At 57.3% G+C, this 16558-nt stretch overlaps 1 protein-coding gene across 2 annotated transcripts in view; it reads left to right on the forward strand.

The window, feature by feature from the left end:
- Positions 1-2297, forward strand: part of NVL (nuclear VCP like) — a 53002-nt gene extending 50705 nt beyond the window's left edge. The window contains exon 23 of one of the 2 annotated variants that reach the window (XM_045817480.1): positions 2012-2297. In XM_045817480.1, the coding sequence (XP_045673436.1) occupies positions 2012-2056 (45 nt within the window). In that variant the 3' untranslated portion in view covers positions 2057-2297. Of the gene's footprint in view, positions 1-2009 lie in introns of both variants that reach the window. The other variant, XM_045817483.1, reaches the window with a different exon arrangement.
- Positions 2298-16558: the final 14261 nt, after the last annotated feature.

Consider the following 16558-nt stretch of genomic DNA (forward strand, 5'->3'; position numbering starts at 1 on the left):
TGCCTCTGTGGGAGTGCTCTTGAGACGTGGTCTGCGTCTGTCTTGGAGACCGGAGCTCGGCCAGTGACGCCGTGTGTTTGCTCCTGCAGCCTTGGGGCTGTCGATTGGCCTCGTCCACGCGGCGTCTGACCTGCCACACCCTCTTTAATGAGCAGCTTCTTGTCTGCCTGGAGCTGGGCCGCCCAAACTAAGCACTAGGGACTCACCCTGACGTCTCAGGAAAGCAAAGTGTCTTCACCGTACAGTGAGAAAAAGGTGAAAAAGTCACTCGGACTTTCTCTTATGTGAAGTGCCAGATTTTACTTGTTGTTTCTGACGTTGTTCCTGCGGTGCCTGTGATGAGTTAACTCGGTCACTGCTCAGGGAAGTCAGGCAGCGCCCGCACGTCCTGCGTCTCCAGGCGCTCGGAGCTGTCGTCCGTCTGAGCCGTGAGGACCTGGTCCCGTTTCCTTTACGTCATCAAATGGCCACGGCCATTTCCTTTACATCGTCAGCCCTTCATCAGCAGTTCCCAGCGCGGTGACTGGCTGAGAACTGGAGTCAAAGTCCAGACACTGGTCCGGAGGCACCGCTGTCTGGGCTCCAGCACCTCCGGCCTCGGCCTCGCACCCTGAGTCGGCTCCGCGGCCACCTCCTCCCCAGCGTGACCAGAAGGGGCTTGGGCGGTGGCGGTAGCTTTTAGGCCCATGAGTTACTTACTCAGCCACAGCAACTCTTACTGATAATAAAAGATGTAACTTAACCTATTTTTTGGCAGAAATCTCAAAACTTGATCATGCCCTTTTGGCCAGGAAATGAGGACACAGTTGCTTTCATGTGCAGCTGGTGGGGAGTCCGTCCACACAGCCCTTGTGACGGGTCAGATTATAATCACTGCAGGTGTTGGCCCAGAAACTCCTTCGCTGACTTTACCCTCAGGGACGCACATCGGCGTAAAATTGTTCATCGTGTGTAGCATTGTGCACGACAGTTAAGGATTGAAGCTCTGAAGGATCGTGTGATGAATTCTGTTGTAACTACTCTAAAAAGGCTGAGGAATATCTCATGTATTTTTTTTAAAGCTGGGATCATGTGTGACACGCCACCATTTATATTTATTAAGAAGAGGAAAAGATATTACTAGTGCTTGCACGTATGTGCAGCGGAAAATCTAGAGGGGTGCATCGAAGGGGGCAGTGTAGGAGAGGGCCTTTTCCCATTTTACAGCTGTTTACATGTACTTCCCAGCCTTGTGAACATTTTACCTATCCAAAAAAGTTTACCAAAATCGGATTTTAAAGATGAAAACGTGCTGTGGGTTTTGGGATACACGCGTAGGAGTGGACTGACTGAAACGTGAAGGGCCGGCACCACCGAGGGGAGCCAGGACGAAGCACCGGAACTCGCTCCCGTGCGCGGTTGCTGAAACGCAGGGACGCGGCCCCGCTGGCAGTAACGGACCCCTTCCGGCAGGTGTTAACGCTGCGTCCGACGCCTCTGCTGTTGCCCCTCGTTCCAGGCTGGGCTCCGTTTGGTTCAGAGTTTGCTTCCTTTGCTAGTTAGATGCAGGCATAAGAACCTTTTAACCTGATTTGGGGGCAAACGTTGTGTGTCAGCAGTCATGAGTCATGGCATTCCCTGGAGGAAGGAGCGTGAGTGGAATTGCATGCCGTGACAAAGCGCCACAGCCTGGCTGGCCTAAACAAGTAATTTCTCACAGTGCTGGAGATCAGAAATCCAGGCCACGGTGTCGGCAGGGTTGGTGTCCTCCGGGGCCTCTCTCCTTGCGCACGACTGTCTTCTTTCTGTGTGTGCGCGCGTGGGTGTCTTAATCTCCTCTCACAAAGCTGCCGGCCCCGTCGGATGAGAGCCCGCCCTGACGACTCTGTTTTCACTTGCTCGCCTCGTTAAGACCCTGTCTGCAGGTGTAGTCCCTCTGAGGTACTGGCACCTCAGCATACGAACCCAGGGGGGACACAGTCCAACCCTCCACAGTGATCAGCTCTCTGCTCTGTCTCCTCCCCCTTCTCAGGATCAGGTGATGTACGCAGCTCTGAGGCAGTCCTTGAGCCAGTGACTTCTCCTGCAGCCGGCCTGGGGCGGGGAGCGAGACCCCACAGGCTCTGAGCTGCCGCTTTCCGCTCGACAGACGTGGCCCCTGCAACCTGCTCTCAGACTAAGGAGGCCGAGTCGGAGCTGAAGATCTCTTCCCATCCGGTCCGCCTTGTGTGGGAACAGCCTACCTCTTTAAGAAAAAAATCTGAACTGCCAAAATAAAGTAGCCGATACCTTTTATAAATAAAATTTTTATTTTGAAACAGTCTCAGCCGTACTATGGAAAAGTTGCGGTTACAGTAAAAGCACGTTCGTCCCCTGAACCCTGTGAAGGAAGTTGGCAGCCTGATGGCCCGCCACCCCAAACACTTTCCTGTGTGTGTCCCTGCACAGCCCCCCACCCCCATGGTCAGGAAGGGGGCGGCGGCCCTGCCACCCTCTCCCCCTCAGGCCCCGTTCCATTCCTCCGGCCATCCCCGTGAGGCCCTTCACAATGGAGGGGTCCAGGCCAGATCTCCCTCTGCTGTTGGATGCCGCTTCTCATGAGTTCCTTCCGGTCTGGAGCAGCTCCTGTCTTGCCTTGGACCCTTCCGAAGGCTCCAGGCCCGCTGCTTGGTAGAATGCATCCCGCAGTGTGGATTCGTCTGCTGTTTCCTCTCGATGGACTCAAGCTCTGCGTCTCAGGAGGAGCATCACGAGGAGATGCCGTGTCCTCTGTGTGTCTGGTCACCTGGTGCAGGTGGTTCTGCCAAAGCTGCTTACACTGTGTGGGGTTACTTTCTCCCATAGGGCAGTGCTGGGACCTAAACAGTCTACTCCTCATCCAGCTCAGGTGGTACTGTGTAATGTGTGACCCACCGCTGTTGTCACGTGATGTGCAAATTGCCCCAGAGTTGGTCGCTTTTGGAGCACTTTCCATGCTGGCCTCTGGGTACCTTTGATGAGCCCCCAGCTGACGCCTCCTGAAGGGTCTGCGTCTCATCTCGTTCCTCGCTCACGGTGCTGCTCATGGCGTCTTCTGCGGCTGGGTAGGTGCGTTCGGTCACCTAGGTTTTTCCTTCCAAGGCTCCTACTCCACCTCACTCTACATGAGTGGTTGTGCTACTTTGAAGAATGTAATGGATGAAATGCAGAAAGGACAAATACACAAAAACAAATCCGATAAAACAGTCCTTTTTCCCCAAGGCGGTCACGGAAGGATACGGACATCTAAACGGAGTGTGACACGGCCCAGGGAAGGGGCGGGAACAGAAGGGTGCCTAGGACTGCAGAGGCAGCACACCTGGATCGCGCACCAGAGATGGGTGATTACGGATGGAGGGAAGTGAAAACACCCTCCTGGCCCGTGTCCCTAGACAGCACGTGCACACGGGGCCGCCTGCTTGCGCTGGCTGGCGGGCAACCCTTTGTCCCTGCGGGGGGAGGAGGGGGCCGCAAAGCGTGTTCCCAAGAGCTCTTCGTTAGGTGTGCAGGTGGAAAGTCCACGCTGTACTGCAGTCAGTCTCGGGACGGAGAAACTCCAGTCCCTCAGCTTCCATCCCCTTTCTGTCCTCACCTGCCTGCCTTCCTCCCAGAGATCACTGCCCAGACTGGAACCCGAAGTCGTCGTCAGTTCTGCTGGTGGTCAGTCATCGTCCCTTAGAAATGGCCCTGACCTCTGTCCCTTCCCTTGCCCCAGCAGACACTGACCTAGTTCGGGCCCTCATCACCTTTCCTAAGGCGGGCTGGCCCTCCCAGGTCGCCTGCTGTTCCAACCTCACACGCACTGAAAGCGGGGCTGCCTTTGCAAACTACCAGGCTCAGCATCCTTCTTCAATAGACAAAACTCTAATTAGACTAATTACACGCGGACTTTGGCGGCCTGACGTCAACCCACCTTTGGCACCTGCCCCTGCCCCACCCACCCTGACTGGGTTTATCGCCATTCCCATGAAGCCTCAAGGTCTTCTAGCCTTTGCTCACGAGGCCCCCGCTCCCTGGAACGCCTCCTCCCTACAAACCAAACACTTGAGGGCTCCCGGGCTTGAAGTAGCGCTTTCTGAGAGGCTGCGCCCAGCCCCTCCCTCTGCGCATGCGCTGACATGGGCGGCGGCGCATCTGTCAGATCAGCTGTGTTTACGTGCCAGGTTGGGGTTCTCCGTGACGGAGCCCCCCGCCTGCGCATGCTGACATCTGTGGCACTTGACACGCGAGAACGAGATAACTCCATCATTGCACAGCCGAGCCCTCCAGTGGCACAAAGCACGTTTACTGTCGAGGGAGAATTCTTTTTGTAATGGAAGTGTACAGAATCAAGGCCTTCACGTTTCATAGTTCACTTAATAAGGCTAGAGAAAAACGAGGTCACTTTTTAAAACCTACACTAAGAATTCCACTTGCACTTCCTCCCACCCCCAACTTTTTTTTTAAAGATTTTATTTATTTTTAGAGAGGGAAGGGAGGGAGATAGAGAGAGAGAGAGAGAGAAACATCAATGTGCGGTTGCTGGGGGTCATGGCCTGCAACCCAGGAACGTACCCTGACTGGGAATCGAACCTGTGACACTCCACCCCCAACTATTAAAATGGCCTGAGCAAATGTCGTGGAAACCAACACTACAACTAACACCGAGTCCTTCTGGACAACTCTTCCAAATGGTCTGTCCTGGCGTAGGGGATCGTGGCAGGGGACGGTGGGACCTTCAGTCCTCGTGGAGCACCCCCAGCAGCTCCAACGGCCCGCCGTGTCCACACTCCACAAACACAGCGTCGCGGCCCCCACCCACCGATCTTCGTCCTCGAGACCAGGGAGCTGATTAAACGGCGTGGATGACGACCTCTCACTCGTCTCTCGTGGTAAATTACTAAGGACTGAAATAAATACAGTTCGGAGGGGAGCGAGGGACCTGCGGGCGTGGAAATAAATCCTTGGGTGCCGGCTGACGTGGGCGCTCCCCGGGCAGCCTGTGCATTAGTGGTCCTTGCTGCCGGCCCCACAGGTCTGGCTTCTGTGCTTCCCGGTCAGCAGAGGCAGCATCTCAGGTCACCCGAGGGCGAGCGCGGTGCTTCGGGCATCTCGAAGTCTGGCCCCTCACCTTCGTCCTCTTTAAAGCCGCAGTAGCGACCTCATGCCCAGACTGAGGAAGCGGGCCATCTAGGGATCTCTTCGGTTTTTTAAAAAAATTTTGTCATTCATATCGTTGGTATAAATTCTATGGTTTGGCCTAATATCCATCTTTTGGGTTAAACTGTTCAAGGACCCTGAGGCTGGCACAGTGCCCCTTGGGGACGGAGCACTGGGGAGCTTTGTTGCAGGTTTTCTGCCGTTTCCACCCCAGGCACCTACCAGCCTGGGACTTCGAGGCTCCCTGCAGAGAAACCAGCAAAGCTGGGGAGGTATCTGGTTACCCCGCCCCCAGAGCCCTTTTGCAGCAATACTTTTCCCCCAGCCGAGGAACCCCTGTGTTTGCTCAGAGGAAACTGTTTCTAAGAGCCTGGTCTACCTGTGGGTTCTCTAGAACAACAGCTTTCAAGAGGAGATTATATGTATTTATTACAACTGAAGTCTAATTGCCTTCTTCTTTTGCAGGTAGGAAAACCTGCCCTCCCACTCCGTCCGACCAGGAGTGTGGCTGGTAAGTGGACAAAGGGTTCTTCTCTTCACACTCCAGGAACTTCCATCCCGTGAACTTTCTTCAAATTAATATTGCGGAAAGACATGCGTTTCACAATAACTGAGAACCTCAGAAGTGGAGACGTAGTTCTGGGAGCTGCAGAAACGCTGCTTTGCGGCCTGTAAGGAAATCTGCTTCGTGTATGAGACAGCCCCGCCTGAAAAGGGCGTCCGAAACTGACTGATTCCGCCAACACTCTCGGGCACCCACTTCACGTGGGCTTTTTTCCTGCTGTCTTTTGTATCCTCCTCAGCTCTCCAGGAACTCGGATGTGGAACTAACGTTCAGTGTCTCTGATCCTTTCCTGCCCAACTCGGTTTGTAGTCCTGCTGAGATTCATTGATTCCAAGGGAACGTACTTGCACCCGCTTTCACTTTACACCTTGCCCAGGTGGCCCAGGTTTGGGGCATCGCTGCTTCCATGAAGTGTCAGGCCCTGTCGTCCTGGCCTGGCGGCCTGGGGCGGGGAAGGAGAGGAAGGAGGACTTACAAACATGATTCACCAGGACATCAAAACTGGGCTCTTCGGTTTGTATTTGAGAAAACGGAGGCTCAGAGAGGTTAAGCAGCTTGTCCTCAGTCACACAGCTAAGTGGCATCTGGGAATCCAAACTCAAGACGGTCAACCGTAAAGCCCTTGTCATTCCTTCATATCCTACAGCTTCCTTGGCAGGAACCAGACTTCTGTGTCACGTGTCCTGGGGAACTGCTAAATGTCCTGCCTTCACTGACTGGTACGACCTATAATCGTAAGCTTTGGGAAGCAGTGTGTGGCATTTCTTTCCTCTGATCTCCACCGACTGGTATCAGAACCCTCTACACAGCAGCCGGGCAGTGCACTTGGGAGCTGGGAAAACAGGCATGTGTGGTGAGCCCCTGGAGGGGGAGAGGCCTGCCAGGGGGAGGGGCGGACAGGAGGACCAGCTGCCTCCGGGGCCCCCCAGCCTGCTCGGCACCCAGAAAGCAGCCGGCACCGCCCTGCGAGACTAACCCGCTGCTCTCGCGGGCGGCTCCGTGCCCAGGCCTGAAGTCCAGTGTCCGGGCTCCAGGGCTTGGCAACCTGGTGGCCCTGGACACCGAACACCCCCTTGTCTGTGCCCACGCCCAGGCCTCGGGGTTTTCCGCTTGCGTCTTCTGATGGCTTTCCGAGGGCCTGTCGGGGCAGAGCTGGGTTCTTCCAGGCTCAGTCCTCGGCCCTCCGAGTTTTCCGAGACCGTCCACTCTGATAGTTCCCACCGAGTCCGGGTCAGAACAGTGCCGCAAAAGGAGGGTGTAAGCCCCGGGGAACGGAAGACGTGGTGCAGGGGGGCCGCACAGGAGGGAGGGTCCTCAGGGAGGCAGCCCTCGGGAGGGTGGCTTTGCCCCACACCAGCCCGGCCGCCAGTCCAGGCCTCAGCGGTGACTCAGAAAAAAAACATGTTAAGGATCACAGTCACGTGACCACCGACCGCCCTCCTACAGTCTTCGAACGTGAAGACAGAATGTCCAAGGCGTGCCCGGCCCACTTATCTCCACTTGACCGCTCCTGTGGGTTCACTGGGGAAGTCAGTCCACACCGCGCTTCCCCGGGCACTGCGGACACGCAGCTGCTCTCGCAGCCTCCGGCAGCCGGGCCGAGTCCTGAGGCAGCCCGCTCCCTCCCACCGTGTGTCTGCTGGACAGGCTGCGCCCCGTTCCCACTTGCCCTGCCACACGCCCCAGAGGCTGAAGCCACACCCTGCCCAGGCTGTCTCGGGGCACCGTGCGTCCCGTGGGAACATTGTGGCCCTTGCCCTACAAACTGAGGTTTGCAGTCACTGCTCAGCGTCTCAGAACAAAACGACGGTTTTTGTAGAGGTGCACACGGAGCTGAGACCAGGAAAAGGACAGGCAAGGGAGTGGCCCTCCTGAGGAGTGGGGGTGGGGAGGGTGCTGTCCTGGGCCCCTCGGTGGTGCTTGTTCTTTTTGTAACCACGTCACAGAGGCGGGTTGACATACAAAGGCTACACATATGTAATGTGTACGGCTTGATGAGTGTGGACGCAAGTTTTCTTCTCCCTTAATTAATTTCGTTTGTATTTGTGATGAGAACAGTTGACATGCGATCTGCCCTCTTAGCAAACGTCCAAGAGCAAGGGACCCTGGAACAATGTGGGCGTAACCCGGGCGACCCACTGCACGTGGGCTTTTCTCAGTGAATGCTCTGAATGTATTTTCCGTGCGGCTTTCTTAATAACATCTTTTCTCTGGCTCACTGTACTGTAAGAAAACAGCACTAACACACACAGCAGACAAAACGGGCGTTAGTCGCCCGTCTGTGTTATCAGTAAGACTTCTGGTCAACTGTAGGCTCTTAGTAGTTACGTTTCTGGAGGGTGAGGAGTCACCTGTGGGTTTCCGCCTGCCCAGGGGTCAGGACCCCAGCCCCGAATCATTCAGGGGTCAACGGCACACACCGCGGTATCCGTGACGACAGGCAGGGCGCTGTCCTGAGAGCCGTGGGACTCGCCTTCCCTGACAGGACTCCGGACCCCTGACCAGGGCCTCCTGTCCCCCTCTCCGCGCTCCGGTTCTATCACGACTCCCGAAACTGCACCCAGGCATGTCATATCGCTCGCTGTGTTTATGACACATTTCACAACAAGAACCCTGTTCGCGTCAGAGGTTCCTTTGGGGAAAAACGACTTGACTGGAATGAGAGGTGAGGTAGAAGTGATCTAAATCACCACGGCCCTAAATCACCGAGTGGCTTCCCTCGCCGAGCAGAAGGCAGCGAAGCAAGAGCCATGAGCCCTGGCCCCCCGCCAGCCTGACCCACCGGGCAGTGAGCAAGCCCTTGGAGGGGCGCAGTCCAGGCGCACTCGGGGCCCCTCAGGGGGGGGTCTGTGTGCAGAGCTGCTTCAGACAAACACCGACAGACAAGCCAGCTGCGCCTGTGTGTCCCCACCTTCCGCCCCCCCCCTTCCTCTTCCCCTGCCTCGCGTCCAGGCAGCTGGCTGTGCGCTGAGCTCACCCACGCAAGTGAAAGTTCACTCCCGTGGAGCCTCCCAGGGCCCTTCCTTCTTAAACCTGCGTCTGCGTCTTTTTGACCTGCTGCTTCTGAGCTGGAGGGAGGCATTTTGAAGTCCAAAGGCGGCAGAGAATGGCCTGGGCAAGGGAGGGCGTTTGTGTGATTAACAGCAAAGGGGGCAAGGGGCAAATGCCGGGGGCCCTTCTTCCCGCTGTTTAGCGTGTAATGCAGCTGGGGGGCGGGGGGGGGGGGGGAGACAAGACTTTCAGAATTACTTTAGGTGTCAAAGCTTGAAGGATTCCACACTTGTTTCCACTTGGGGTCCGTGACAGGTTCAGAAGGCAGATCAGCATGGAGCCAAGTTCGCGTCAGGTGAGGTTAATGATTTTTTAATTGGCATCCGGGCACAATAGATACGGTAATTTGCAGTCCACTTGTAACTGGAAATTAGAAGCTGAAGGGCAGCAATGAAAGCGGGAGGAGAGGTCTCATTAATTATTGACTGGCTGCTGCTCCCGTTGCCGGAGTGCAGCTCCGAGCAGAATTCAAGCCCCTATCCCCTGGGTCTTTCCTGGGGGCTGGGGGCGGGGGTCACAGAGGCCAGAAGTCCAAGCCTGGGTACTCGTTTGTGCACACACACGTCGTGGGCTGCAAGTGTGAGTGCTGTGCAGAGGAGGAGGGTGGGGGCTGCCGAGGGCCGCTCGCGTGGGTCTGTGGGTCGCTGGGTATTCTGCGTGGACTGGTCAGCAAAGGCAGTGAGGGTGAGCCCTGCGGGTCCCGGGGGAGAATTCGCTGAGCAGCGGGAGCCGCCGGGTGACTGCTGCACATCCCGCAAGGTCAGGGCTCGTCAGGTCATGTGCACATGGCTGCCGTTCCTCAGCGGCTCCTCACTGGGACCCACGTGGGCCCCGTGACCCAGGTGCCCATCATCAGTCCAAGGAGCAAAAACAGGGGAATCTGCTCCCCCACTTTGCCACTGCCCTGAGCACTCTACCAGCCTCTTCTTCAGAACCCTACAAAGACAATGACAGCCGGTCAGCCTCTTTCCTGACGGGGGGCAGCTCCCTAACAAACTTGGGCCTCGCCACAGGCCAGGCAGGTGGCCTTACAAGGATGACACGTCCGCCCCCTCACTGTGCAGGAAGCCTCTCCGGGGCAGAGTGCCGCTGCCTCGCACCTGCCCCGAGCTCCGTCTGTGGTGTGGGTGTCCTGTGGCCTCTCTCGGGGAGGGGGTGCAGGCAGGCAGTGCGTCTTCAGGCCTGGGGGTCCAACAGATCATCGCCAGGAGGCTGAGGTCATCACCCAGGTCATGACCAGTGTGTCTGTGAGCCACCTGCCCTCACACGTTTTAGCTCATTCCGTTGCACAATAACCCTGCGAGGGAGGCGGGACCATTATCCTATAATTGCAGATGGAGAAAGTGACCACACGGAGTGGGAGTTGCCTGCGGCAAGAGTAGGGAGGAATTGGGCAAGTCTTATCCAACTGAAAATCCCTTCTTCAAGGAAACAAAGGACAATTATGAGACATTCGGGCTGAACACTCCTAGTCACAAGGCAGAGACCGGGTGACTCATGAAAGCAGAGAGGACTCAAGTGCCGGCTGTGGGCTGGCACCATAAAGGCCGGAGTGTGCAGCGGCCACCCGCGGTGTGGGGGAGTGGCGTCCAGAGCACGGGGGTAGTGTGGTCCGGTGCAGAGGAATGCAGAGAAACGCAGGGAGGGGGCGGAGAGGTGTACCGGCCACCCACACGCGGTACCTCTTCTCAAAGACCACCCCTGTTAGCATCCTCCGAAGGGTGGCCTCTCAGCCTCCCTCCGCCCGGCTGGGTGGAGGTGACCGTGGGCCCTGACACACTGGTGCCCTCGCTGCATCCCGGTCCTGTCCGCCCTCATTCCTCCCATCGCTGACACCGAGAGGTGAAAGGTCCCCAAGGCCCTGGGGCCAGAATCCTTTTGCCTGGTGTTCCCGGGAGGCGCCACCTGGCAGTAAGAAGGCCAGCTGGCAGAGCCTCTCGCAGGCAAGGACACGAGGCCGCCTCGCAGCTGTGCGGGTAGCCCCGGCCTCGTTCGGGGGCTCGCCCGGCTCCAGGTGTGGGCTGGCCCTGAACCGGATGCTGGGTGGGCAACCCAGGTGGCATTGTTTCTTTGTGTTTTTTTTTAAGATTTTATTTATTTATTTTTAGAGAGGGAAGGGAGGGAGAGAGAAACATCAATGTGCGGTTGTTGGGGGCCGTGGCCTGCAACACAGGCATGTAACCCTGACTGGGAATCGAACCTGCGATGCTTTGGTTTGCAGCCCATGCTCAATCCACTGAGCTACACCAGCCAGGGCTGTATTCGTTTTTGAAATCTTCTTTTCAGTCAGTACCAATGTCCATGGCGTTGCCCACAACCGCTGGTGTCACACGTGTCATTCTGCTCCAGCTGCCACGACGACATAGCACAGACTGGGCAACTTGAACACGGAGGTGGGTTCCTCACGTTCTGGAGGCTGAGAAGTCCAGCATCAACACACTGGGAACGCAGGTTTCACCCTGAGGCCTCTTTCCTCGGCTCGTATGGGGGAATTGCGTGTGGTTGCCGACACGCACACCTGTGAGTCACGTGGGCGGTCGGGGCACTGCGGGGAGGAGCGGAGACCAGAGGCCGATCCTCCTCTTCCCTCGCCTTCCCCTCCACCCACCACCCCACCTCTGCCCCTCTGCCCCACCTGACATGTCCGCAGGAGGCTGAGTTGAAAACCCCATTTCACGTGGCCATTCCAGTCCTAGAACAAGTATCTGTTCAAATCAGATAGCTAGAAAGCCACACCATCTCACCAGGGGTGCAAGAAAGGAGAGGTACCGGGATCAGCTTGCATACGGCCTGTGTTGGCTACAGAGGGGGCGCCGTGCACGGCCAGACCTCAGGCCAGGGGGCAGGCACTCGGGGTGCCGCCGGGAGGGACGCAGGGCCAGCAGCCCCTTGCCCAGAGTGAGCGGCCCTCCGCTGCCTCCCGCTGTGCGGGGCCGTGGATCGGCGTTAGAATGGCCCCAGCCTCGGGCTGGGGAGGGGCAGCTCCCCTCTGCTGAGCCTGCCTCTGCCACTCTCCGGTGAGCGGCCTCTGCGGGAACGTTTGTGGTGCGCGCTGATGTGTGAAGTTCGGATTTGTGCTGGTTTAACCCAACAGTCGAGTCAAAGTCGCAGAAACGGAAAGTGGTTGGGGGCGGGGCAGCGGACTTCCGGTCCCGGAGACGAGAGGCTCTGGGGGGTTGGCTGTGCAGCATGAATGGACGTGACCCTGCTGAACCGTGCCGGGAAAAGTAGTTAAGATGCTACATTTTGTTATGTGTACTTGACCACAATTTTGTTTTGATTCTAAAAACTTTTAAAGGTTTTATTTATTTATTTATTTATAGAGAGATGGGAAGGGAGGGAAGGAGAGAGGGAGAGAAACACAATGTGTGGTTGCCTCTCACAGGGCCCCCACTGGGGACCTGGCCTGCAACCCAGGCATGTGCCCTGACTGGGATTCAAACTGGCGACCCTTTGGTCTGCACCCCGTGCTCTGTCTGCTGAGCTACACCAGCCAGGGCTAATTCTAAATGAGAAAACTCAGACCCTTGTTTGGGCAGCGAGCATGAAGTGCTGTGGTTTGGAATGATTGTGACATCCCCTTTTGTTTTACGACATAGCCTTTGTCCTAAGTGACCGATCCCCACACCTTGCTGTGCCCAGTGGCGGTAGTAACCATCGCCACCCGAAGCCCGAGGCTTTGCAACCCGGCAGTGACTGCACCCCTCACCCAGGGTCTCCACACGCCACCCCCACAGCCGGAGGGTGGAGGGTGACGAATGAGGAAACCAGCTGAGTGAGGTTGCCTCATTCACTGCAAGCGCTGGCGGCACTTGAGATCCTGTTTTTCTGCCCCTTTGCTGCTCTGTGATGGCTGGCGGTGATGTGACTTCCTCCTGACGGAGCAGGGGTGGGGAGGTGGGGGGGCTGCTTCCCAGCGCTCCCCTCACAGCCCACAGTGCTCTGTCCTGGGCCCTGGCAGCTGGGGCTTACAGCCCAAGGTCGGCCGGAGGAGAAGGGGTCAATGGTTTGAGCAGCTCTACGCATCTGGGATGTGCACCTTCCGCTCTCCTGGGCGGACTGGGCCCGGGTTGTGTCTGCTGCGTCTCCTGGAGTGGCGATTGCACGACCTAAACCAGGCTTTACAGGGTGCTGTTGTCTGGGAGACCAACCGTTTCTGAGAAACCTCTGGTCATAGATGTGAGCTGCAGGCTTCTGCTCGGGCCTCCCCTGGCGTGTGTCACAGACCAGTCAGTGTGGAACTAGCTGGAGTAGGTCACAGGCTTGCTCCCCCCCACCCCAACCCCCATCCCACTGGGACCCGGCACCGGGCTCAAGGCCCAGGTTCCTGGGCCGGTGACGGCCCGGGTGTTATCTTCTGAAAACTTCATGTGTTACATGAATTGGGAAGAGAGCTCTGAATTAAAAAAAAAAATTCTTTGTAAATCCTTTTTAAGAAATGCATGGACTGGACAGCCCTGGCCAGTGTGGCTCAGGTGGTTGCAGCATCGTCCCATATTCCAAAAAGTCACTGGTTCGATTCCTGGTCAGGGCACGAACCTAAGTTGTGGGTTTCGCACCCGCGTACAAGAGGCAGCCAATCGACGTTTCTCTCTCATACCGCTTTCTGTCCTTCTCTTCCCCCCTCCCTTCCCCGAAGATTAATGAGCATGTCCTTTGGTGAGGATAAAAATTAAAATGAAAATAACTTCCCTTAAAAAAATTAATCAGGCAATGGTGAGTCCCTTCCCTTGCTGACAAATGAAAGGTTGCTCTGGTTCTTACTGGACCCTGCCGAGGGCCTGTCCCAGCAGCCTCTGACAGGGACCTGCTGGCAGGGTGGCTCCGGAGGCCCTCCTTGGATCGGCGGCTGCTGGGAGGACCCCACCAGAGGGCAGCTCAGCTCCCCGGTCTTTTCCCCAAAGCTCCCATTCTGTGTCACTCCCGAGGGTCACAAATAGAGATGTGTGCCTCCCAGCACGTAACCAGTCGACTCTGTGAGCAAGCTGCTTGTGCCTCTGGTTTCTGCCCTTAGAAGAAGATTCTAGGAATATGCCCAGATCTGAGAAGGGGTCCTGAGTGTTCACGTTCCCTATGCTGCCTGGTGGCAGAGAACCCCGCCCCCACCGGACACTGTCCTCGACCCCTCGCTTTAGTCTCGCGTGTTGCCATACAGGCCTGCGGCTGCAGCTCCCTCCTGCGTGGCAGTGATGGGCCAGAGTCTGAGACCCGTCCGACAGCTTCCCCTGGGCTGGGTCCATGTTCACTCCGCGAGCCGCCTGCCAGTTCCAACTCCGCTCTGCGAAATCAGAGCCGCCCGTTTCCAGATGACTCTCCCATTCTTCCTTTGCCTCCGCCTTGTCATTAGTTTTCCAGCCAAGAAGCACCTGCAGCCTGATCTGACCTACATACCCCTCTGCTGTCAGGTCCTGCTCCTCATCCCCTCGTCCCCTCGGGGACTCTCCCTGGTGTCACCACACCCCTTTCCACCTCCTGCGCCAGGTGCCTCGCCCATCCCAGCACTGTCTCAGAATCGAATCTGCCAGGAAAGGGGATCTCAGGGGCTTAGTGCCCTTGGTTTTGGAGGGGAGTTTTTTCAGGGCCTTCCCAGCCCTAAAGCCTCTGGGAGACATTGCTCAATGAGACAAGAAGCTGCATCATCTTGTCCAGACACCTTCCAAGTCGGCGGGGCGGTGGAATGGCAGAAGGAACGCAGGCTGTGGCAGAGCCGGGTTCAGCCCCTCAGGGTGCGCCCGCAGGGTACCTTCTGTAGCATCTCCCACTGTCCTGCAAAAGCGTGGGGGCTCGCTGGTGCCTGCTTCAGCAAGCCAGCTCGGAGGAAGGTGATAAACTGTGCATAAAACCAGTCCGCTGCAGTCTGACAGCTGGTCGGTCAGGGGTGGTTGCCGTGTGCCCTCCTCTCGGTTCCAGCCCGTCGTGACTCTCCTGTTTTAGGCGTCGAGTTCTTCTGCCGAACTGATTCCATGCACATCCCAGCCCCGCAGCACCAGCTCCGTGACATGGGATCACGTCTCACCTCTGTGTCCTCCCCGCCTAAGGTGGTTCCTGCAAAGCACCTGCAGAATGAAGGCATAAATGCACTTCGGCTCTAGATTTCACCATGGTTTCCCAGCAGGTCCTTCCCTCCGCTTCTGCTGAGATGCTGAGGTGCTGAGGCCGAGTTGGGGTGAGGCCCTCGCCTCCTTTCTCGCTCACCACACCCTGCTACCCGCCCGGGACTCGCCCTCGCCCACCCCGTGGCCTGTCTCATCCTGCATGACGATGGGGCGACAGTCACGCCACAGGAGGGCAGACCATCATTAAAGCAGCAGTGGCAAGGTCCTGGCCAACCCCAGCAGAGCCTCGCCAGCCCCTCCCCTACTGCCGCCCTGGCCGAGGGGAGTGGAGCGAAGAAAGAAGAGGGGTCTGCTAGCACAGGTCTTCTGTAATGCATTCAGGAAGAAGCAGAGCTCTTTTAAAAAAAAAGTTTAGATTGTTAAAAGTGAAAGAAACCCGGAGATCTAGCCACGACCACTGACACGTGGGAAGCAGCCCTCAAGGCCGTGGGACAAACACATGCTTAGCAACAGGAGTGTGTTGGGGGCTTCTCTCTCCCCTCCCGTCCCGGAGCGGCCTTGTTAGACAAGCCGAGGGCACGGTTAAGAGTTTGGTTCCGGAGCCACAAGGTCTGAATTTCAGGTCCTGTCTCTGCAGTTCACTAGATGTGGCCTTGGGCCAGTTACTTAGTGTAAGCCTCAGTCTTCTCATCCACTGAATGGGGGCATCAGTAGTACTGTGCACACGTGTTGAGCAGGACGCATGTTCAAAAGGTGGTGAGTAGAAGGATACTCGACGCATGCCCGCTTCTCAGACTACCACACTCGGGTTACGCTCTGAATGAGGTGGGCAGGGCCTGGGAGTGAGGCTCCGAGGATGAGCTTCTCAGACCACAGACAGTGGGAGGGCCATCTGGGCAGAAGGGACAATTCCCGCAGAGCCACCAGGTGATTCCTCAGGATGAACACCGGTGCTTTGGAGACTCTGCGCCCAGCCTGCTCCCTGCCCTGAGACTCCTGCGTCTCTCTCTGAAAAAGTCATGGCCCGCAGTAGTGGCCAAAGGGATGCATTGAATTGGCAGACGGGAGGGAGCTGGGCCGATCAGGAGATGATGGGCCAGCAGGCTGGCACCTCTGTCCAGGCCGGAAGTGGGGCGTACCTGGGCATGTCCGCTCCGTGCACCCCACAGGTCATGAGGGGGGTTCCGAGAGCTGGGTCGCCAGGAGACGGAGGGTCAGTGTCTGCCTGGCAGCAGTAGGCACTGGCTCGAGCCCCCCAGGCAGGGCCTGGTGGGGACACACAGTCCCTTCCCGCCTGACACCGAATCCACGGGACCCCTCCCAGACCTTTCTTCCTGACGGGCCCTGTGTGTCTGAATCGGAACGTCGGTTCTCTCGTAAACGTGGTGCTACCATCGCTTTACAGCAATGGTTTCTTTAAGCAATAGTTCCCAGATACCAGGGAGTTCCCCGGGCGGGCGGAGCAGGAAGGGAGGGGAGAGTCCTCCGAGGTGATCAGGTCTGCCGAGCAGGTCTGCCGGTCCGTCCGAGGACGAGGGCTCTACGCTCCCCTCAGCTGTAAGGACCAGGACGGGACTTGGTAACCGCTCCTGTGAAGGATGTCTGAGGGCTGGTGTTGTGTAGACTTTTTTTTTTTTGCAAACAGTTCACATTACACTGAATTTGCCAAAGTGACACTGCAGGTACCCAGGCCTGCCGGCCTGCCAGCCAGGACGCTGGCCACCTGGACCCGGCTGCCCGCCGTCGGACC

The sequence above is a fragment of the Phyllostomus hastatus genome, unplaced genomic scaffold (assembly GCF_019186645.2).
Source record: "Phyllostomus hastatus isolate PE091 unplaced genomic scaffold, TTU_PhHast_1.1 phas_contig_148, whole genome shotgun sequence".
NCBI classification, from domain to species: domain Eukaryota; kingdom Metazoa; phylum Chordata; class Mammalia; order Chiroptera; family Phyllostomidae; genus Phyllostomus; species Phyllostomus hastatus.